The sequence below is a fragment of the Lissotriton helveticus genome, chromosome 6 (assembly GCF_964261635.1).
Source record: "Lissotriton helveticus chromosome 6, aLisHel1.1, whole genome shotgun sequence".
Lineage (NCBI taxonomy): Eukaryota > Metazoa > Chordata > Amphibia > Caudata > Salamandridae > Lissotriton > Lissotriton helveticus.
The window spans coordinates 770,298,409-770,322,901 of record NC_136067.1 but is presented as its reverse complement, the minus strand read 5'-3'; the positions used below and the strand labels follow the sequence as shown (position 1 = coordinate 770,322,901).

Below are 24,493 nucleotides of genomic sequence, written 5' to 3'. Positions count from 1 at the left end.
ACTGTCACTTTTCAGGACTAGGCTTGTGTATGACAATGTAATGCATTCTGGGTATTGTAGTTTTAGTGTCAGTGAGCCTAATTAAACTAACACGTGATATCCGTTAATTAAGTGTGAGAAGCACATGACTAGAAACCGCTTCGTTAGTGACCTAGCGTGGAGTCGCCACCGTAGTTGTAGGATTTAAGTTTAAAAAATGTTAGGAGCATACTTTTACAAATTTGTGGAATCACATATGGTGGCACATTGCAGTGTGCACACACCTTCCTCTGTTGACAAGTATAACATGGGCAGTAGCAAGCCAAGTGTCTGAGCAGTAGCGTATAGTGAGGGCCTCAGAATCAAATTAAAGATTATATTACCAGCTCTAAGTAAATATTGCACACTTCAGCTGCTGCTTTTAGCTGCAGAAATAAATTATCGGGCGGTTTATATTTTACTTTATCTTCTGTGCCCTCCCCCACACCACATCACCTCCGACCTGTCCCTGCTTATTTAACTATTTGTCTTCCTGACTAAGCATTACACACTTCAGCTGCTGAAACAAATATAGAATCCCTCCCCGGACATGTAAATTCCAATATCATGATTGCTTAAAAACACAGCAGTCCTTTTAACAGCTAAGGCATACTACTACATGCAGAGCATCTTAAATGAGTGCACACTCAGAACCCAAGCAGTCTTTCCCAATCTCTCCCCCACCAAAAAAAACAAAATACCCATTACTCGCACCTGCAACATAATTATATTCTACTCCATGCAACACAATTTAACTCCATTGGCTTTGTGTTGCTTCTCCCCACATAAGGTCTCTGTGTTACTACCACAAAAAAAATTATTTTGTGCTACCTTTTTATTTAATTTACAAAGCCAACTCCTATTGGGAAATAAAAAAAAACAAATCCATTGCGAGACGTAATTGCTTTGCCAATGCTTTTTATACAGCAGGTAGCCTACCAAGATGGCTGCCCAGCTCAAAATTATGGAATTGAAATTTCCACCTAATTTTCGACGATTGTGCTTACATTTATTTGCACAGTAAATCGCTCTGCAGTTCACAAATAACTCCTTAATGAGTGTATCGTTTTAATAATAGGGGGTCTTGTAAAGCGCATGGTGACGCACACCGGCGTGTCCCCGCGCTGAGATACGAGCGTGGCTAGAGGAGGTGCTGAGGGGAAGGCCACTATTTCATATATAGGAGTGTTTTTAGTTTTGCTCTAAATATAGACTCTGTAGGTTCCAGACGCAGCGCTACCGGAAGTTTGTTCCAGCTGGATGCGGCAAGATACCTGAAGGATCTGCCGCCCATCCTAGCTCTGGTAACTTTGGGGATGGTAAGGCGCCCTGATCCTGAGGACCTAAGTGCGCGTGAAGGCTCGTATTGAGTCAGGAGACCCTGTAGTGGAAGGGGCGCCCTGCCGTTAATAATCCGATGACAGGTGCAGAGGGCCTTGAATTCTACCCGGCTTCTGACCGGGAGCCAGTGTAAGGCCTGGAGAGCAGCTTTGGAGGCTGATCTTCTCGGCAGTCTGAGCACCAGCCGGGCAGGGGCATTTTGCAAAACCTGTAGGCGGCTCAGGTTCTTCTCAAGGGTTCCCAAATAGAGCAGGTTGCCATAGTCCATTTTAGACGTGACTAGAGCGTGCACTAATGTTCTGCGGGCTTCGGTGGGAAGGAGCTCCAATACCTTCCTGATGGTCTTGAGGATCCCAAAACAGGTGCCGACCACCCTGTTTACCTGGGGGCCAAAGGTCAGATCGCAATCGAACCAGATACCAAGATTCCTCGCCTCCCGGCTGAATCTCAGCATCCTTTTGTTGCTCTAATAAAGACTGGTGATGCACCCATTTGAGGACCTTTGTGAGGTTCTTGCTGAAGGTAAGGAATGACGTTTCATGAGAGGATGGCTGCTGCCTTCACTGACTAGGCTATGGTGTGTTGATCCTTTTCATGTAAAGTTTGGAAATAAAACAACGTTAAGATAATAAAAGGAACAATATCCAACACGCTGAAGTTTATTTTGTGTGCTCTGGTAAGATTGATTTTCATTAAGGTGTATTCCTGTCAAAAATAAAATACATTTGATTATTTGTCATTGATATAAACTCATCTTTGTCAAATGGGATAAACAGTCGCATATTTAAACATCCCCATCATTATAAATCAATTTCACATGAAAATGGAGATTAGACACATTTAGAAGGACATGAAGGTAGTCGTTTTAAGTTTCATTAAGTTGACATTCTGTATTTGTTTCGTATGTAGTTTAAACAGAAATGCTTTGGTTTAAATTGCATCACAGACAATTTCACTGTCTTTTCTTTTGTTGTTTGAAACAAAATAGGATGACGGGGTTTCGAAGCAACTATACCAGGAATCCTGCACCTAATTATGTTCATTCAAGTACACCTGAAGCATCAATGCTAAGACCGAACACATCAAGGAAAATCAACTATGAGAAGCCTGACTGTAGGCAGCAAGTCCCCCACTCGAAAGAAGTTCATGACGTCACTTTACAGCAAAATCCAGAAAAGGACAGAACACTTGACCATGAGAAAAAAAGCAATTTACTTTTATCTAAAAACGTCCATGAAAAACAGTGCTTAGATGAGGTCACCAAGAGAGCAAGAAAAGAAAAAAATGTTGGTGAACCCAGCAGCCAGGAATCTGGCTCAGATGAGGCCAGCAAGCGAGTAAGAAAAGAAAAAAATGTTGGTGAACCCAACAGCCTGGAATCTGGCTCAGATGAAGTCAGCAAGAGAGCAAGAAAAGAAAAAAATGTTGGTGAACCCAACAGCCTGGAATCTGGCTCGGATGAAGTCAGCAAGAGAGCAAGAAAAGAAAAAAATGTTGGTGAACCCAACAGCCAGGAATCTGGCTCAGATGAGGCCAGCAAGCGAGTAAGAAAAGAAAAAAATGTTGGTGAACCCAACAGCCTGGAAGCTGGCTCGAAATACAGAAAGGACGAAAAAAAGTGTATAGAAAAAAATTCAAACAGTGAACTGAAAAATGTAGACCGTACACCTCTTGCACCAGAGCACACTGACAAAGCAGCAAAGAGGTCACAGAAGCTGGATACCCAGAGGATAAAGCCAAACAGCAGTTCTGAGGTGGAAGGCCGAACCAATGTGCGCTCTAAGGAGAGTCAAAGCTCCATAAAAGAAAAATCGCCAGCTGAGACAAACCAGCAGGAAGAGGAAAGATTAGCAAAGGTCATTGAGTCTAACAGTCTAGAAACTTTCACCAAACACAAAAAGGATGAAAACCGTTGTGTGGGAAAACCTACAAGCTGTGAACGAAAAAGTTATGATCGTACAAATGAAGTGCCGAACTATGTTGAAAAAGTAGAAAAAAAGATACAGAATCAGGAATTTAAGAGCAAAAAACCAAGTGTCAGCTCAGATTGTGAACATCAAAGCTCTATCCCAAATCTTGTTAGACCAAACACTACTGAGAAAAATTCAGCAGCTGAGGAAAGACCAGCAAAAGCAATTAATTCTAACAGTCGTGACTGCAGGTCAGCCAGAGCATCAGAAACTAGCAGTCGAGAGGCTGTCACCCAAAACAGAAAGGATGAAAGCAAGTGTGTTGAAAAGCATAAAAAAGATGGACGCAGAACTGAAGAACACAAACCTAAAGTACCAGAACCTACTGCGAAAGCGGAAAAAAATTCACAGGAAAGTAAGACCATAAATCAGAGGAGCAGCTCAGATGGAGAAAACCAAACCAAAGTAAGTACTCTGGAGTCTACTATGCAAAATAAGAACAATTCCTCTGCTCAGGAGCGGCTCCACAGAGAGGAAAAACTAGCAAATGCATGCAAACCTAAGAGTCCGGACAATGTAAGCAAACACAAAAAAGAGGAAAGCAAGTGTGCGGTAAAAAATGCAGGAGTTAAACCGAGGAAGGATGACGGTACATGTAAGGCACCAGAGCATATTAACAAAGCAGAAAAAAGGTCTAATGGTCAGGAAAATAAGAGCATGAGGTCACGGAGCAGTTCAGATGTAGAAAACCAAACCAGTTGCCACATTCGGGAGGAGCCAAACACAAATAAGGACAATTCTGTTCTGCAAAAGCCTCCTGAAGAAGAAAGACTGGCAAATGTAACTGATACTAATAGTGTGGATACTAGATTGCCAAATGAAGCTGAACCTTACAGTCAAGAGATTCCTAAACACAAAAAGGATAACAGGTATGTAGACAGGCATACGAATAGTGAATGTAGAAATAGGGACCGTAAGCCTAAAGTAGCAGAGAATTATGGCAAAGCAGAAAATAAGTCGCAGACTCTGGAAACCAGAAACTTAAAGCCAAGCAGCAGCTCAGAGAGAGAAGACCTATCCAATGTGCGTATTCGGGAAAGACCTAAAGCAGCGAAGGAAAAGTCTCCCTCAGAGCAAACATTAACAAAAAGGATTGGCGAATCACATGCAATTAAAAAGAAAGATATTGCAGCACATGAAAAAGAGGTAAAAACGACTGAACATAAAAACAGATCCACTGAAAAGGAGCTGGAGGAACCAAGAAGATCTAGTAGAGTTAACAATTTTAATTCCAAGAGTGACTCTAAGACCGCTGGGCACTTGAGCAAGAGCCTTCTCAGTGATTCTAGAGGAGAGAAGGGAGCAGAGCACAGAAGAGAAAGGAGGTCTTTGGACTATAGTTCTAAAGAAGAAAAATCTACATCTAGCAGCAGTAAAGAGAATAGACCCACATCATCTAAGGAAACTAGAAGCAAACATGACAAAAGTGAGAAAAAATCAGAAAAGCGCAAAAGTGAAGATAAAAACAAAAACCAAGAAGAAAGGAGAGAAGAAGAAAGGCATCATCGAGGTGAACGAAAGGAAATGAGTGATGATTCACTGAAAAGCAGACATGAAATAAAACTGCCTGCAGAAAATGAAAGTATGAAATCAAGCAAGAGCTCTAAAACAGACAGAAAAACCACAGCAACTGGTTCGCCAACTAAACCTCTGTGTAAGACTATCCAGTCCCTTCAGAATGAGGAAAGTATGTGCAGAGATCCTAAATTAAGTTTCATGGAAAAGTTAAATCTTACTCTCTCCCCCACGAAGCGAAAATCTCTTGCTGAGATTGAGGAACTCCAAGCTGCTCTTCTTAAGGCCAGACAAGAAGGTGCTGCAAGGGTTCAGGAATGGCCACGAAAGTTAGTTGTTACTCAATACAATATTAATGATCCGAAAGAGCAGACCGAATGCACAGTTCAACCTCAAGGCATTGATGAAACAAACTTGGTAAAAAAGGTGGACATGCTTGCATCTGCCAGTCAAAGGAAATCTTTAGAAGAGAGTCAATTGGATACTATGCAACATGAAACAGCTGCCCAATTTGGAGCTTCTTTACATGCAAAAAAGACAGTAGGTGTTAAAGAAACGGTCCATCCTTCAAACGTGCAAAACGAAGACTGTTCTCTATATACTGTAATGGACGCTGAGTTGGAAACTGTTAGTTCTGAAGAACTTGAGACCCATAGTGTGGTGGATGAGGACAACTCCCAATTAGGCACTCCCTCCCAGAATGGCAGAAGGAATGACCCTGCAGATAATGACTCTCTTGACAAAAATATCAGCGTCTGTGAAGAGGTTGTGATAAAATCCAAACAACCAGCGTTGGAAGTTGCTGATGAAGTGTTCCATTTAAAACCAAACTTACCTGAATCTGAGAACAATTTAGACACAACATCAAGCGCAAGTTCTGTAGACTTTAGGAATGCGAAGAATGAGATGAACCCAGATTCTGGAGATGAAAGCTCTATAGTCAGTGTTGATCTCAATCATTTAAGGAATATCCCACAAGCGATTAGCCCACTAACTAGCCCTGTGAGGCCAGTGGTAAAAATCCATAAATTGGAGAGTCCTGCAATGGCTTCAGTCGTGAGAAGCTTGAATAAAGGTAACATCTTGTTATCGTTTCTTGCTGCACTTTTGTAAATATTTTCATTAAAATGTATTAACTTTATATAAGTTGTATTAGAAAAAGTTGGACTGACCTGCCATACATAAAGCAGAATGTTGTAGAATTAGGATACAGAATTAACATATACAAAATACTTGTAGGAATCGTGTTGTATAGTGTTGTCAGAAGGCGTACTGAGGTACAAAACATTATCACGGGTGGGACGAATTTTCCACATTGAGGCCTTCAGATGAGAATGTGATTCTGCACAGGGTGGAAGGGTGCAACGCAGTAGGCATACATGGTGTGTGTCTCTTAACAAAAAGGTAGCCAGATTTTCTCAAATTTATGTATTCTATAATTAACCCTAGAGGATGACTTGTCCAAAGCAGGTCCACCAGACTTTACCAGGAACAGCCTGGGATTTTCATGTATGAGCTGTAGTGAGCCTGGCTGCTAGGAGTACGCATGTGAATAATGTTTGCATCAGTGTTGTGGATATATATATATATATATATATCATTCTATTGCTCCCCTGAATAGTGGAGCTCTAAATCCACCAAGTTGTGTGGCAACTCCGTGCCTGTTACCAATTAGATGAAGGACAGCATTTAGTTCCAGAAGGTGTGTCTATGTAAACACTTCCACAACATATGCTTCCTATGATATCATAAGCATTTTGTTTTTACAGAGAACATATAAATTACTCCTATTTAAGATTTTAAATCTTTCAATGTGTTTGGTTGTATTATACAATAAAGACATCTTTGCAAGTCTTTCAGAGTTGACGTCTGGTAGCTCTGCTAGTGTATAATATGATGACACCATGTGTTAAGAAAGAATACATCATTCAACTGTTCTGAATTTTAAGACTTACGAAGTAGTTTATACAGATGTACAAAGCATGGTGGGTAGCCAGGAAAATCCAAATTCGATTAATCAAATAAATGAAACACAGATGAGGTTCTGAAGAGTGAACACCTGAATGTGCCAGTTTTGGAACAAGTAATATCCAACACTGCATGTTGATTATCAATCATTAAACAGTTGGCATATAGCACCATAGAGAGACGGATGCTACACACACTCTATGGTTATAGTTTCAGTTGAGTGCAGCGAGATACTAAAATGAACTACCCCTATTTAGTCTCATTTACTGCACTTTGTGTGATGAGTGCACCAAATAATTGTAAGATCTATTCCCTTACATCATGGGTAAGAACAGATTCCTCAGTACATTAGAAACTAGGTTGTCCATGAAGAAACTCAAGTGTGCTAATCTTTCTGTATTACGTTTGAGAGAGATTCTGATATTATCATCATCATCATCACCATCAATAACTTTATTGCGGCTATTACAGCCATAAAAGCACATTTGAATTTACAACACAGTAAAATGTAGTCCAAAACAATATACAACAATAGAATATCGTAAAAACACTGGTATATACATCTGTAGGGATACATAGGCCTCATTAATTATGACAAGCAAGGACTTCATCATTGATAATAAAATTATACAAATAAAAATTGATTTAAAACTATAATTTAAAACAAAAACTTTAAGAACATTGTTAAACGCCTCTTATAACTCTTAAAGCATCCATTGTCAGCGAACCAAATAACAAGGAGGTGATATACCTCCCACACAGAGCTAACTCCCAATATCTTAGTGCAAGAATAATTATAACAAATTGAACAGTCACAATTAGCTAAGTGTCAATCTTCAACAAATGCCTTCGTTTAAACCACATAGCAAGGAGAAATTTTAAAATTACAACAACATAGACTGGATCGGTATCGGATTTTAGGATCCTAAAAAATATGCGGTAATTCCTGCACAATTGTATAACCCATTTAAACCTAGCCTGTTTGTATGCCGGGCAGAAGAGCAGTACATGGATTTCTGTTTCCTCCTCCACTAAGCATCCAGGACAAAGGCAGTGGGTTACACCCGACCACTTATTAGTTATTGCAAAGAGCGGAAGATAGTAAGGACAGCTAGCCCTGTGAAATTCAGATGTGTATGTATGACCCCTGCAAAGTTGCAAAACGATGCTTATGGCCCCTTCATCTGGATCTGTACATGCAGTATCTGTGTTTTTGAAGTTTTGAAGAAACCCACAGCAGACCCCAAAGACCTCAAGAACTTCCGCCCCATCTCTCTTCTTCCCTTTCCGGCCAAGGTCATCGAGAAGACCATCAATAAACAGCTGACTGCTTTGCTCGAGACAAACAACTCGCTCGACCCTTCACAGTCCGGTTTTCGAGCCAACCACAGCACCGAGACCGCCCTCATCGCAGCCACCGACGACATCAGGACCATGATGGACAACGGAGAAACAACCGCCCTCATCCTCCTGGACCTCTCGGCAGCCTTCGACACCGTATGCCATCACACCCTAATAACACGCCTCTTCAACACTGGGATCCAAGGAAAGGCCCTGGACTGGATCACTTCGTTCCTTTCCGACAGAACCCAGAGAGTCCGCCTCCCTCCCTTCCGCTCAGAAGCCACCAAAATCATCTGCGGCGTACCCCAAGGATCCTCGCCCAGCCCAACGCTCTTCAATATCTACATGAGCCCCCTCGCCGCCATCGCACGTAAACACAACATCAACATCTCCTACGCTGACGACACCCAGCTGATACTCTCCCTCACCAAAGACCCAGCCATTGCCAAAACCAACCTACAGGAAGGAATGAAGGACGTCGCAGAATGGATGAAGCTCAGCCGCCTGAAGCTGAACTCAGACAAGACGGAGGTCCTCATCCTCGGACAATCCCCCTCCGCCTGGGACGACTCCTGGTGGCCCTCAGCACTGGGCTCCGCACCAACACCTTCGGACCACGCACACAACCTGGGATTCATCCTGGACTCCACCCTCACGATGACCAAGCAAGTCAACGCTGTCTCGTCGTCATGCTTCAACACCCTGCGCATGCTCCGAAAAATATTCCGGTGGATCCCCACCGAAACCAGAAAGACGTCACCCAGGCCCTCGTCACTAGCCGACTGGACTACCGAAATGCCCTATACGTAGGAACCACCGCCAAACTCCAGAAACGACTACAACGCATACAGAACGCCTCCGCACGACTCATCTTCGACATCCCTCGCCATAGCCACATATCCGCCCACCTGAGAGACCTGCACTGGCTCCCCGTCAACAAGAGGATCACATTCAGGCTCCTCACCCACGCACACAAAGCTCTCCACGACATGGGCCCCGAATACCTCAACAACCGCCTCATGTTCTACACTCCCACCCGCCGGCTCCGCCCCGCCAACCTCGCCCTCGTCCCACGGACCCGCAGAGCCACAGCCGGAGGAAGATCGTTCTCCTACCTGGCCGCCAAGACATGGAACTCCCTCCCCGCACACCTACGACTGATCCAGGACCATCTCACCTTCAGGAGGCACCTCAAGACCTGGCTATTCGAGCAGTAGCAGCTCCCCCCCTCCCTTCAGCGCCTTGAGACCCTCACGGGTGAGTAGCGCGCTCTATAAATTTTTTGATTGCTTGATTGAAGTCAGGGAATAGTCTAAGACACTGTTTTCAAAGCTAGAAACATTTCTAAGAATAGAGAGCACATACACAGACTTAATCCATAAAATGAAAATTATCAAATAAAGCCCTTTTTTCTTTATTCAGAGACATCCAGTAAAGATTGACTTTTTTTATTTCTGCAGCAAAATACTGTCTCCTAAGGAGATGTTATGTCTATGCTTATGATAGAGACTGGCCTCTTGGCCACTCGTCTGATGAAACCTGGACTTGTCTTCGTGGCCTAATTCTGGGTGTAACCCTGAGCTTTTGTGGCTTAATATTTATAGCACCCCAAGATGTTGTAATAGCCTAATATGAGTGAGAGTGGATAGGAGGTAATGTAGATTTATTTTTGTGTTGTGGGATATGATTTTGTCATTCTAGTCGGTAAAGCAGTTATTTATGACCTTTTATTTGTTAACTGACTGAGTGAATTTAGGGCCTGGGATTGGCTGAATGCAGTGCTTGATGGCCTTGAAGAGGGATTTGCTTCTGTTACTCAGTTCCTTGGTGGTAGAACTGTAGCAGGTTACTTTGGTTGTGAGGATGAGGGCTCTGCATACAGAGAGGAGTAGTGTGATTTGGTCATTTGGGACACTGGCTATTCTCACTGTCTTTTCCTGTATGCGCAAGGCATACTTGGCAAGTTCTAGTATGTGCCAAGATGCTATGGGGCTGGAAAAACATGTTTAATATGGTGTTAAGTTTTACAAGGTGTATTAGTGTTGTAAAGTTTATGTCGAGGAGTGTGTTGCAATCAGATTTTGTCTAGATGGACTTTGCTATGGTTATGGGTGTCCATAAGATACCTTTGAAGGGAGGATTTTTCTTTTCTTCTCTTGAATTGTCTGATGCAATGTTGTGTTGTGGTATGAAGGATGAAGAAAGGGATGGCAAAGTTGTCCATCCATTCCAGTATTTCCCCTTGTCTACACACCACCGGCAGCATTTTACCCTTGTATTTATACCTTCGAAGGTTGATTACTGTCAGCTCTGGTGCTGTTTCATATGTTGTTTGTTTTAGCTCCGCCTCAGTACAGCTTTATAGCATTATGACATGTGCCCGTTTGGGGGATGTAAATAATGATTTGAATGGTTACAGGAATTTTTACGTTGATTCTTTTTCACTCCTTTCAGGGAGCCCCAGTAGCCTCACATTGCTCCTGCTAAACTTGTCTTCGAAGTTACCCAGTTGTGTGGCTTTCTTCTATAGCTTTACTCAATCTATAAGTAGCAGAGGCATGATTATTTGAGCTATTCTAAAAATCTGATATTTCTCTCTCTGTTAAATTGCCAATATCCCTGAAATCTGTCCCTTTATTAATGCATGTTTTTATCACTGTCTGATGAATCTCTTTTGACGTCATCTGCCTCTTTCCCTCCATAATTAATTGTTTTCTTCCTTGCTTCACCTTTGTGGAGAGTTTAACCCACAGTTGGCATGGTTACCTTGGTTGTTAGTCCATGCTTCTTTCAGTTCCTACTATGCTACGCTGGACCTTGTTTTTAGCTCTTTGCTTTGTTGTACTTAGCCCAGCCCCTTTATTTACTCCACTGTGGCAGCAGAGGATCCAGCCTACTTATCTCACTACACAGATTTCAGATTAGAGGCCATTGTGATAATATTTAGGTGCATGGGTCCTTAAAAAAACACACAAAAATACCTGTCTTCTCTGATGGCGGTAAGCATGGCATAAAGATATTCGAAGCATATGTTTCCTGTATGATCTTTTACAGCCTGTGTGCAGGATGTTTCAATGAGGCAAATTCTTGCTGATGAGATTTACAGTTTTCTGCTGGTCACAACTTAATGTCCCGGTACGGTTGACTAAGCCTTCTGTTGTTCGATGTCTATAAATTGAGTGCTAGTAACATCTTTTTATTGCATCACTTTGAAAGGGGAGAAGTGCTCAAGTCCTTACTCATGGAATACTCTTATCACTGTGGTGACGGGTCTCGGGTAGGGACATGCAATGTTGCCATTTTGTGGCTTTAGCACTTGTCCTGTAAATTAGGTTCATGAAAGATTTCTGTACGATTGAGGTAATAGTGTATTTTGTACGTGAGATGTGTGATGTCATCCGTAGGAGTACATGTTCTCTGCAACCAGTCATTATCTATGGTTCCCATCCTGCTGGTGAGGTAGCAAAGTAGCATTGTTCTAATATCCTTTTTCCTCTGGTACCAGAAAACCTGTTAGTGTTGAAAACTCTTGTTGTGTACATTTAGGCATTAAGGCTCCTCTGTCAGTACTTGGGGTTGCTTGCATCACATTTGGTTGATCTACTTTTTCATATTGGGATTGGCATGCTTTACTGGCTATTTTCCAGTACACAGTAACCTCATAGCATCTTTTCTTTCCTCAGTCTTATTTCTGTTTTGTGAACTCTCTACCTCATTGCCTCTTAAGTACTGTGAATCACGCCTCCCTTCCTATTAATGCCACTCTTCTCTTTCCGCTTATAGGCCTCCTACTGCATTGTGAAGAAGGAGCCAGGCTTCATCCTTATAAATCACATTCAGTTTAGCATGAAGCACGAACATATATTTGAAGCTTCTGTTTTGAAATTTCCATATGAGCTCCTTGTCCAGTTAACTGTAATCCTAAAACATTTAAATAGCCACGTTTATCTGCTTTTATTAGTCCAATAGTTATGGGGGCTTGCAGCATCCAGTCACTGTTATTACAAAGACAGTTTATCACAGTCCTTTGAAATGCATAGAAAACTCAGGCCCCCAAAACGTCTCCAGTTCATAAAGGAGAGTGCCATACTTCTCTTTCTTTGCACGGAACTCACTATGCAGGTTTTATTTTTTTAATACCATTCTTCAGTGTCTTCTGTCTTCCTATCCAATTTAGCAGTCGTTGTTGCTAGCAGTGGGCCTGTAGTATCAGAGCAGTGATTGTATCCTTCAGGCTGAATACCGTGTCCTCCACTCCTGCCCCTGTACCAAGACCATGTGTAGATCTTATCTAAGTGATGATCCGTCTTTAAAATTTGTTACAGTTTTTGCATTCATGAAAAATAAGGACTCCGTATTGACTTTATTTCAAAAGAGGTTCCCCACCCTGTAGGTTGGTATCTGCTCTTGTGTTGCAGTGCCATATTGTGGCCTTTTTCCTTTCTAGTGCTTAAATGTTTCTATTGTGAGTAGTTCTTAGATAGCCCATGGACTTATTTTCCAGTCAGCTATACAGATTTTGCCAGTGGGTGGCATCTCTTCTCTCTGTGGCTATTCACAAGCACACTTGGAGATCCCTTTTTCTGTCTTTTGGTAGGAGGTTATATGACTGTTTTATAATGCTAAATGCAAACGTATACGTAGTGATAGGAATAAGATCCACTAGAAGTGTGGAAAACCTCTTACTGAAGCCACAAAGATTCAATAAGAAAAAAACATTCAAGCGATCCTTCTCAGGAATGGCGCCCAGGATTTGGAATGCCCTTCCCCCGGAAATAAGACTGAACCCCTCCACTGCATCTTTCAAATTGGAAGTAAAAGGCATTCTTATGGCAAAATTCACTTAAACTCAGTCCTAGGATTCCGTGAGAACCTCCTTACATGGTATCAATCTACTCACCCTAATCAATCTATTTGCTGCTACCATGACTCTTCAGCTCGCTCCTGTTTTGCACCCTATTATTATGCTTTTTGCTGGCTCAATGATGTTATTTATACTTTTATTTTTATTTTTCTCGCATATCTTTACTGTTTTACCTTCATTCCTCCGTTCGCTCCTGTTCTGTTTCGTACTGCCCTGCTCTATAGTGTTATGTATACTTCATGGACATATAGTTTATGCATGTCTTAATTATCCCCATGTACTGTAAAGCGCTCTGATACCCGCAAGGGTCTTGTCAGCGCTCTATAAAACTCTCAAAATAAATAAAAGAAAAAAATAAATAGTGGGCTTTTTAAAAAAAAAATCAGACTACCTTTCCATGTACCCTTCGCTTTCGTGCTGTCTTTTTTATTCATGGGGTTATTTTCCTAGTATTTTTCTTCTTAATGCCAGTCTGTACCACTTGCAGCAGCACAGGTGCCTTACACCCTACTCAGATGGTTCCCTTCTTATATGTAGAGTGAAATAACTGATGATAGTTGCTAGTACAATCAGTACCTCCTCATAAACCTTCTAAGGGTCTCAACTAGCCAAGAACTTAGCTTCATTGTCATCTGTTACAGTGAGTGGTTGAAATATAGCAGAGATGTTGGTCTTTACTGGGTCCAGCACTTAAATTTGTATTAGCGGGTGTGTGCTTTACAATTACATGGTGGTTATGCACGATTATACTACTACATGCACTTATGCACCCACATTCTGGAACAACATTCCCGTATCCCACCGAATCACCCCGACCCTGCTCCAAATTATAAAAATGTTGAAGATGCAACTCTTTAAAGAGCACTACATCACAGTGCAGTAACTGTACACTTCTGCTCCCCGAACCTAGCAATCTTGCTCTGCTCTCTCACTGACTATGCTTGTCCCTGGCTCTCTAGACTGCCCCCTTCATTTCGTCAAGATTAGGACACTACAAATATCTCATGCATACATACTACAGGAGGTTAAAAAAAATAAAGGTTGTTGCCGTATGTTGATTGCCTGCAAGCATCCTCACTGCATGGATGACATGATGTGAGCCTCTTAAGTGTCTGTCAAGTCGTAACCTCTGGTCTGTTGCCGAGTGTTTCCCCTGCAAGGTAGTCCTCTAATGCCACCATCTTAGCTATTTTGTGGCGTTGGCAGGTGATGCCTTTCGTTGAACTTCACAGCTCCCATACATTGCAGCAACCTTTCCTCAGCTGTAGGTTTCACTTCAGTAGAAGGTTCACCTTTTCTAGCTGCTCACCGTTAGTGTTAAACAGTTGCTTTTCTGTGGCAGATGGTTACTGTCTTTTCATAGGCACGATCTTCCATGAACCAGTTTCTTTTATCAAATATCCCTGCTGTACAGAAAGCTCGATGGGAGTAACTCAATTGGGTGAAAAGGCATGCTCCTATTCCTTCCCTACCCCCGCCATCACATCAACATTGCCAATATTCTGTTTGTCAAGCTGTCTTGATTGCACTTAATAAAATAGTTCCTCATGCACCCTACTGAAAATGTGAATCAAACAAAAAGGTGGCGGTTGAGGTGCCTGAATTAATCTCAGCAACTGGTAATTACTCTGCATTCCAGTCCATCATTTTTTTGGCAATTATTCTATTCTCGTTGGGATCCCATTCCTGCGTGAATCAGCCTGGTCTAATAGGAACAGCCTCGCCCAAAATGTCAACTTAGGCCCATCCAAATGGGGATACAATCATCCCAGCCAGGTTTTGCCTCATCAGACCTGGTCAGTGAGGTGCAGCATTTGGTAAAAATGCCCAAAATACTCAAATGTGACTCCTTTTGCTAATGTTTTCAACTGAGTCGCAATTCCTGTTTGTAGTGTAACCCATGTGAGACTGGAGGAGCGCGAAATAGGGCAGGAGACCTAATTAGATGTTAACTGTTGTATAGAAAGTGTAATTGAGTTCATTAGTTACGGTGGTAGCCCACATCTGTGAACTATTTGCATTCAAACATCTCTCCTCACCGACTCTACTGAAAGCAAAAAATGTGATCTCCTTTGCCTTCTGCTGTAAAGCTAATTACATTAACTTGGTCCAGATATGGATAGAGAAGATCCATTGGTTTCTGAGAACAGGCCTCGTGCAGTAACCTATTTAGCAGATTTATTGTTCATGTTGCATTATTGCAGAAGGAGGTTGGTAGATTATCGTTTTTTTCTGAAATTATGCGTTTTGTCCTTGTACTCTGTGCATAGAATAATTTTTTTTCTTCTCTGTATTCTAGATTTATGCTTTAACAGTCTGAGCGGCGCAACAACCTCTAAAACTATTTCAAATGAAGTAAACAAGGAAAATCAAAATCCTGTTCGCGTATCTGGAAAGTGTCCTGATGCAATCTCTCTTCTGGAGCCGTCCGAAGAACTAGAGGAAGGGGAAATCATTAGTAGTGATGAAAGTGAAGAGACACCAATTAAAGAGAAACCAGCTACCAAGAGCTGTAAAAGTGCAGAGAAAAGAATGCATTCTAAAATAAACATGCCTCCTAACCAGTATACCTCAGTCAAAAATCAGCAGAACAAGAGGAAGCGATCAAATTCAGATGAGGCAAGTCCAAAAATGATATGTATTGAAAGTCCTACACGCAAGACCAGGGCAACCACTACAGCAAAGGAGATTTCAACATCCTCCAGTGATAATGATAATAAAAAAGCAATCAGCCCTGGTCTAGACGAAGTGGAAAAACTGGCAATGCCTTCCACAGTACGTGAAATTATGCAGATGTTAAGAGTAATCCGTAATCACATCCGAAAGAAATACATGAAGTTTAAGGTCCAGTTTTCAAAGAGGCAGTTTAATGGCATTATAGAAACATCAAGTGCAAATTTCATATCATTTATAAAAGGCTTGGATTGGTCTGGGGTGTGTACATCTCCAGATTGCCTGATCCAGAAACTCTGCAAAACAATAGAACGTACATTAGGGCAAGTTAAGAACAACGGCATTGTGGATCGAATATTTGGGCAGCATGTGCATGATATGAAAAAGAAGTTGTGGAAGTTTGTGGATGATCAACTGGATTATTTGTTTGAAAAAATGAAAGATGTTTTGACCAAGCTTTGTGACATAGCAAAAGAGGAAATTGATAGTGATGACCATAGCCTTGAGTCACCACCAAAGCACTCCTCTACCCTTCCGGACAATTTGCCGAAGCTCTCTAAAAACTATGTGAAACCCAAATCTCTAAAGTGTGAAGAAATCTCCTTGCCAAAATCAATAATTAGAGACTTACAGTCAGAGGTTTGTCAACGAGTAATTCCACTGTGTCAAAATAGTAAAAAGCAAGAGTTATCAAAAACTGTTACAGATAAAATTAAGCCTTCGATGAAGTTGATGGAAAAATCTGCAATCAGTACTTGTCCGTCTGAAGTAGATCGGAGTCAAGGCAGCTCTGGCAAATTCCCCAATGCTCACCATAAGAAAGAAGGGGCTTTCAAGAAACACAAAGATTCGCAGAAGACTGGTCTAAGCAGAGAGTTGCTTACAAACCAGCAGTCATCCAGTTTCACCTTCAATTTAGTGAATGATGCTCACATGGGTGAGGTATTTAAAAGCTTGCTGCAAGATCAGAATACCCTAGAAGAGAGCACTACCAGTCTAGAAAAAATCCAGCTAGAAACTGGGACACCAGAAAAGGCGATAGCAGGAGATGAGCAGTATGACATGTGTACGTCTGTTACAGCAGAAACAGTTCAGCAAGACACTTTTTTGCAGTTGGACATACCAGATGGTTCCTCCTCATCAGTGGCTCCCTCTGAAAAGTCTTTATCCTCCATGATTCAGATGCCTGTACGCCCAGATATTTTGGATGAAAGCTGTATGCTGGAGGTCCCTATGTTTTCGTACTCAAGCAGAGACAATACATTCTGTGAAGAAAGAGATAAATCCTATGTTTCTGTACTTATGGAAGATCTAGCTGTCTCCTTAACAGTCCCTTCCCCATTGAAGTCTGATGGTCATCTTAGTTTTTTACGGCCCCAGACTGCAGCAACTTCTACTCCAGAGAGGGTTATTAATGCACATTATAGTGAAGATGCGCTACTTGATGGAGAGGATGCAACAGAGCAGGATATTCATTTAGCTTTAGAATCAGATAATTCAAGCAGTCAGTCTAGCTGTTCTTCCTCATGGGCCAATCAGGTTCCCCCACCTGGTTTTCAGTATTGCCCCAGTGAACCAATGCATGCAGTGATAATGGAGAAATCCAATGACCACTTCATAGTTAAGATTCGGAGGGCATTGCCTGCTGCTTCGCCAGACACTGACGAGACATCCTTGACTGATGCAGAGTCTTTGTCTTCTGCGACACAGAACAAACACTTTTCTCTAGCTCAGGAAGTTTCTGCTCTTCCTCATTTAGAGGGATCACCACACACATCCACTGTCTTGGGTAAACATGCTGCTACAGCCCCTGAAATCATTGGAGTACCTCCTAGTATTCCTGAAGCCACAGGACCTTTGTCTCTGGGTGATCGTACTGAATCATCTCCCATATCTTCTGATCAAGCGAGTATGGCACATAGACACACAGGGCTCTCCAGATTAGGTGTTAAAACACCTGATCTAGATGTGGCCAAATCATCTGAACTCCCAGTGCTAGCCACAGCTCCTCCTGAGCCACTTGAACCATACCCCTCTCATTCATTCCATCGTCCCCCAGAGCCACGTGAACCCTACCCAACCCATCTTCAACCTGGTGCATCAGCTCCTGCTAAGCCTCCTGCATCGTGTCTGTCTGAATCCTCCTATCGCTCCCCAAAGTCACTCGATCACTACCCTACTAATAATCAGTTCACTCCAACTGAACCGGTTGCGGCAACTGCTGCTCCTTCAGAGTCACTTGGACAATGCCCTGCTCGTTCATCCAATTGTTTTCCAGAGTCATCAGTACCTGCCACATCTCCCTCTGAGCCACATGAATCTTTCCCAGCTCAGTCATCACCTAATCACCCTGTGCCATCAGAAACTGCCCCAGGTCTCCCCAGCATTTCTGAAGTACACCTAGTGCAAAAATTCCAAGATCCCATTGACCTACCTCATAAGTTAAATCCACCTCCTGAAGCATCTGACTTGCGTCTGACTGACTTATACCATGTTTCATGTGAACCCTGTCTGACTCATTCGAAGAATAAGAAGCCACCTGAATCTAATTTACCAGCTGCTGTCCTGCGGCCAACTGAAACTCCTATCCCTTCTGAACCTAGCATTCCACCTCCTGAGTGTACAGCGAAAGTCCTCCTTTCTCCAGAAACATCAGGAGACTCTTCAGAACTGGAGAGCAGCTGTAGTGCTAATACAACTACTGAAGGTTCTTCTGAGCTAATATATGTGCAGGAATTAGAGGCACCGGAAGTTGTTGTTGAAACCTTAAACAATGCAGCAGAGGCTTCGGCCTGTGGTTCGATTTTTTTTAAATCCTCAATGCAAAAAGCTTCTGTGAACTCTGCTGAAGTTACATTTGTGGATTTGACAGAAGAGTCTGATGATGAAAGAAGTAAAGATGACAAGGTCAAGTCTTTACCAAAGACAGTTTTTGAGACAATTACTTTAGAAAGTGGGACAGTGAGTCTTGACAATGTTGGTAGTAAGAGAAAAAAGGAAACTGCTTCAGGGGCCACCCGTCGAAAAAAGTCAAAGGGTAGCCATGATCTAGTCATTGAAACAAAGCGGCAGAGGAAGAAAAGCAGAAAAGCAGAGGAAAGTGAGTATTTTACTAAAAGGAGGTCATCTAGCAAGAAGGCAACCCCGGAGATAGTGGATGGTCAATCAGAGACTTTGTCAATTTCTCCACAAAGCCTTTCAGCAAAAAACTTGATTAAAAAGAAAGGAGAGGTGGTTGTTGCATGGACTAGGTAAGCATATAAACCACTGTTTGACAGTTTAAGTTTTATGTTTTTTTAAAGAAAGGAACATACCATTGCTACATCAATAGCTGCATGTTTTAGACTATTACTTTTAACTTTGGCGCAATAAGCCTATTTGAAAAAGAAAGATGATTTGTTTCTGCTTGGGACACACTCTTATTCCCAGTTATGAAATTGTAGAAGTTCCAAACAATCAAATGATCATGCATGCATCATATCTACGTTTTCACCTGTTAGCATGCTTTATATTTTTAGGTACATGACATTTATTTTTACTCCTGTGTCCACCTACTTTTCCATTACCAGTTGTTCATCGACCCACTCCATCTCCTGAGGCTCTCCCCCACACACATATTTGCTTTTTGGAACATCAAAAAAGAAACACCATTGCCTAAACTCACTGCTTCCATGTTCTGAGGTGCCCTCGGGCTTGAGCAAGTAGTTCCTACTTTTCTGTAAACATTCTACATATTTTTAGGTACAATGGCATTTATATTTACTTTTGTGTTGACCCACTTATCCTGTTATCAGTTGATAAGAACTGTCAATGCTGGACCTTCTCTGAGTATCTTGCCTAGAAATATGAGCACAATGGACACCTAAACCTCTTCTAAGACCCAGAAGTGGCTGCACATTGATGCAGAGCACCGTGATCAAGCCTCAGCTGCTCTCAGGTGGGCCACCATCCTTGGCCTTCGGTCGACACTAAAGCAAGAAGTCTAAGCCGAGACGGGATCCAGCCAACAACCTTGACCGACCCCTAGCGACCCACATGTTCCAGACCAAGTGTCTGCGCGAAGTCTTGAGGTCGATGCCTTTGTTGAGGCTGAAACCTCAGTCAGTTCAGAGGCCATTGACTGCCGACTCTGAGAAGAGGTCTATCATGAAAAGCTCCAACAGAGCTGAATAAAAAGCCAGCAAGGCATCCTCATCAACCCACACACAGGCAAAATCTCTGCCTCGGAGAAGACTGCCACTACCTCATTTCCAAAAGGCCTAGGAACAAGATTGTGACCCCTTACTCCACCTTCTCTCTTTCCTCCTCCACCTTCACCACCTCCCTCACCTTCTACAACCTCCCTTCAGGGGTCACCGTAGTCCTACTCATACAGAGAAAATGCTACCCACGACTGTCGGGCAGACAACTTTGGCGCCCCACTTTACCCACAACCCACTGATGATCCTTGGAAGGATTATGATGTGGAACCTTTGGGAGACCCTGACCGTGACCAAGTCCCTGTAAGGGCTTCCCCTCCAAATGACATGACGGCGTAGCACGGTGTATCCAACATGCAGCCCCCTATCACAAGGTGGATATGTACGTCTCCCCAGAGGATGATGACTTCTTATTGTAAATGGTCTACTGAACGGAGCACTCAATACAGTATTTACTCATGCTTAAGGGCTTGGTAAAATCTGCCCATGAGATCTTAAGGAACCAATTAAGTCCCAGGTGGTAACCCCCAGGCATTGATAAGTAGTTCAAGCTGGCACCCTCTGATCTATTCCACACCAGGGGTCACGTCCCACTGAACTTCCTGATTGTTTCCACCTCCTGCAATAGAGCACCTTCCCAGGCCACCGGCGACGCTCCTTCTCCTGACCAGGAGAGGAAGTGTATTGACGCAGCTGGCAAGAGCGTAGTGGTCAATGCTGCCACACATTGTTTCATTGCCAATCCAAAAGGCCTCTTGTCTTGTTAGGCCAGTTCTCTGTGTGAAGAGATGGAGGTCCTACTCCAACATCTTTCAGATCAGTATTGCAAAAGGATGGAGAAAAGAGTAGAAGGGAAAGCCATCTCGAATGTTACTATCAGGTGTGCCTTTGATTCAGCCGATACAGCTTCCAGGGGGGTGGATACCTCTGTCACCTTTCACTGCGACTCCTGTTTGTGCCTACTATTGAGCAGCTAAACTGATATATTCAGCCTTAGATAATAAATGAACTTCAGAATCACAATGTTCACTGAGTTGAACATCTTCTCTCGTATCCCGGACATGTGTTGTTGGATTTAATGGGAACATCATGAGACCTAATCTAGTAAAGGCACACTGTGTCCACCCGTGATATTTGCTGGGATATACGTGTACGTAACATTACTACAAGAAAATAACCACCCTACAGGCAATTTAATGTGCCTGATATGACTGGCAGCAGATAAGTCTTTACGTGTCATATTATTATGAATTATTACATGTATGCTTATTCTGATTTTTGCATAGGATTTGTTGTTCCCATGTCATCTTGGAATCAGTTCCTTCAAGTCTAATTTGAGCACATTTACCAATGTTAATTGGGTCGCAGGTCAGATTATAACAAATGCCACCTTCAGTGGCGTTGTACGTTATCACTTGTGTTAGATTATTCCAAGTATCACAAGGACTTTCTGGACAAAACCGGCAAAACTCATAAGGTGACGTTGAATGACTGCAGCAGTTCTTTGACAGGGGTAGGTATAGCTACTAGGTCCTAGAATAATATCCATGGTGCTCTTCATGTTGGTCATTCAAAAGTATGACCATTTGAGGTCTGTTTTTGCAAGATAGGACCACATGTTGTCAATTCAGCAACTATGTCAGTCTATGCTGTTGGCTGGTCACTTCGGAGTAAGGGGCTCCTGGTCCCTCCCGAACTCAACCAAACACACTCCAGCGAGTGCAAGCAGAGCACAAATATGCCATGCTGTGATCTAAAAGAACAGAGAACAAACAAGTATTATTAATTCTGTCAAGTAATATTTATTAGCAGGCACATGTTCCCGCTTCTCCTGCCCTGGTTTCATGATTAACAGGACGTGATCCTTTCCTGTTGCAATAACTTCTGCTTATTCAGGGGTACTGTTTGGAGATTCTAATCACACCTTGGACCCTGGATTCTTGTCTGTGGAGCCAAACCCTCCTTCCCCTCGCATGGTGAGAAGGGCTGGGACAGCCCCGTCTTGACTATCCCTCTGTATACTGGCATAATCACTGTTTGAGCGATTCTATCTCCAGTGTGTATTACCAAATCAGTGTCTCCACTGTTAAGTAGTATAACCTGTAGGATAACCTTGACACCTCTGCTCCTTTTAAACATCATACGAGCAGGGGGAGACCCTCTGCGCCTTGGTTTACAGACAGCCTCAAAAATATGAGACTGGAATGCAAACAAGCAGAGAGAAGGTGGAGGCTTGCCTACCTGGACAGGGACAGGTTGGCTTGGAAAACTAAGCGGGGGGGACTACAAGAAGGAGATTTACAGAGCCAAGGCAGAGTACTTCTCGAGGGTGATTCTCGAAGCCCCAAATAGCTCATGCAGCATTTTTAATATTCTGAATAGTCTTATTAGTCCAGAGTGTGCCAAAAATAAATTCCCCCCTTCTCAGGAAACCTGTGAGAACCTAGCTAGGTTCTTCCAGGAGAAAATCAAATTGATTATCGATGATCTGGGGGTGGATCAGCAACACTCTTTGGTAGAAGTTGACTGTGGCAGCCTGTCGACTCCTGGGGTTGTTTGGGAACTGTGAGGAGTTGAGCCCCTTGCTAAATTTGCACAGCTGTCTGCAGAGGAATTCAGGGAAGTGGCCTTTAGTATTACATCTGGGTCTCCACTCGACCCGCTCCCACTAAAAATCTGGAAGGAGTACGAGCTTGAGCTCTTCCCCACGCTTCGGCTGGTGTGTAACCAGTCGCTTGCGACGGGAGTGGTTCCACCTCGATGGAAACAAGCGGTAGTGAGCCCCTTACTGAAAAAGCACACCCTTGATCCGGATTGCCTTAAGAACTTTAGGCCCATCTCACTCCTACCCTATCCAGCAAAATTTGTAGAGCGGGTGGTGGCAGGCACCCTCTCCAGACATCTTAAACAACGCAAGCTCCTGGAGGACGTTCAATTTGGCTTTCGTCCTGCTCATGGCACCGAGACGGCCCTTGTGACCGTGCTGGACGAGCTACGTTGGCGGGCAGACAGTGGACAGGCAGGGGTTTTGATCCTGCTTGACCTGTCTGCTGCCTTCGATACGGTGAATCATGACATTTTGCTGGATAGGTTGAGAGAGGTAGGAGTTGCAGGGAGTGTCCTTGGGTGGTTTGAGTCCTTCCTACAGGGCACGGAACAAGCTGTGTACCTTCCTCCTTTTCAATCCTCCTTCTCAAACATCTTGCATGGCGTCCCACAAGGCTAGGCAGTTAGCCCAATACTTTTCAACATCTATATGAAGCCCCTGATAGCGGTCATCAAACAATTTAAGATCAAAATTGTTAACTACGCTGATGACACGCAGTTGATTCTGTCCTTGGAGGGAAACTAATCTACCTCCTTGGAGGAATTTCACAACTGCATGCGAGCCTCAGCTGAGTGGTTGAAAGCCAACTCCATGCAATTTAACACAGGGAAGACCGAGGTGTTATACTGGCCTAGGATACACTCTCTTCTACCCAGCAAATTCTGGCCACAGGACTTCTCGCCACCGGTCCAGCCTGTGAAGGTAGTACGGAATCTGGGTGTAATGTTCAACAGCGACCTCACCCTGGATGCGCAGGTCTGAAAGGTGGCAGCTGGCTGTTTGACCATCATTCGCCTCTTAAGAAACATCCTGCCCCTGTTACCGCCCCCTGCTCAGATAGAGGTGGTGCGTTGCACGGTGCTCAGTAGGTTAGACTACTGTAATGCCTTGCTGCTGGAGTCCCCTAGCTATCTCATGGATAGACTTCAGAGACTCCAGTCTGCAGCTGCAAAATTAGCCCTAGGGTGGCCAACTAGATCGTCCTCCTCAGGGGCTCTGGCTCAGTTGCATTGGCTCCCAGTGAGGCAGAGGGTGACATTTAAGTCCCTCTGCCTGACCTTTAAAGCCCTCCACGGGTTAGGCCCTGCCTGCCTTCAAAGGATGTTCTCATGGCATGTGCCGGCCCGTAATCTACGATCTTCCTCGGCCAGGTTGGCGACCGTACCGAGGTTTAGACGATCCAGAGCAGGAGGTAGATCGTTCAGTGTGGCTGCGGCCAAGCTCTGGAACTCTCTTCCCACTGAACTTAGGCAGGTCACCGGCCTTCTTGCTTTTAGAAGGCAGTTAAAAACCTGGCTTTTTCCCCTCTTTACCTAATCCTTAGCCTGCGATTTGTTGCCCCTTTTCTTCTGTCGAGTCTGCCAGCGCCAGGATGCCTCTTGAGGTGAAAGCGCGCTCTATAAGTGAAATAAATAAATAAATACATTTCACCTTGGTAGTCTGCGTCAATCACCCCTCCCAGCATTTGAATGCCTTTGAGAGCCAGCCCAGATCGAGGGGCAGTCAAGGCCAAAGTGCTCCGGGGGAATCCAGATTCCCACTCCTCTCTCAATGAGTGTTATATCTCTTAGTTTGTCTGTACATTTTCGAAGCATGCAAATCAAGACCTGCAGCCTCTGGTATCGCCCAGTACGGAGCCAAGGCTCTGGGAGCTACCTCCCAGTAAAAGAATGTATTAGTGGCCACATGTGGCTGAATCTGCAAAGCTGGGGTTACCATCTGCATCAGAGCGGTTTCTGCATTAGGGTCAATTGTTCAGTATTTGTAACGCTTC

The 24,493-nt window shown here is 43.4% G+C and overlaps 1 protein-coding gene across 5 annotated transcripts in view; it reads left to right on the top strand.

The window, feature by feature from the left end:
* CASP8AP2 (caspase 8 associated protein 2) overlaps positions 1 to 24,493 on the top strand; it is a 200,672-nt gene that overhangs the window by 108,973 nt on the left and 67,206 nt on the right. For all 5 annotated transcript variants that reach the window (XM_078648263.1, XM_078648261.1, XM_078648260.1 and 2 more), the window contains exons 7-8: positions 2,348 to 5,919; positions 15,320 to 18,944. In XM_078648263.1, coding sequence (XP_078504389.1) covers positions 2,348 to 5,919; positions 15,320 to 18,944 — 7,197 coding nt within the window. The remainder of the gene's footprint in view (positions 1 to 2,347; positions 5,920 to 15,319; positions 18,945 to 24,493) is intronic.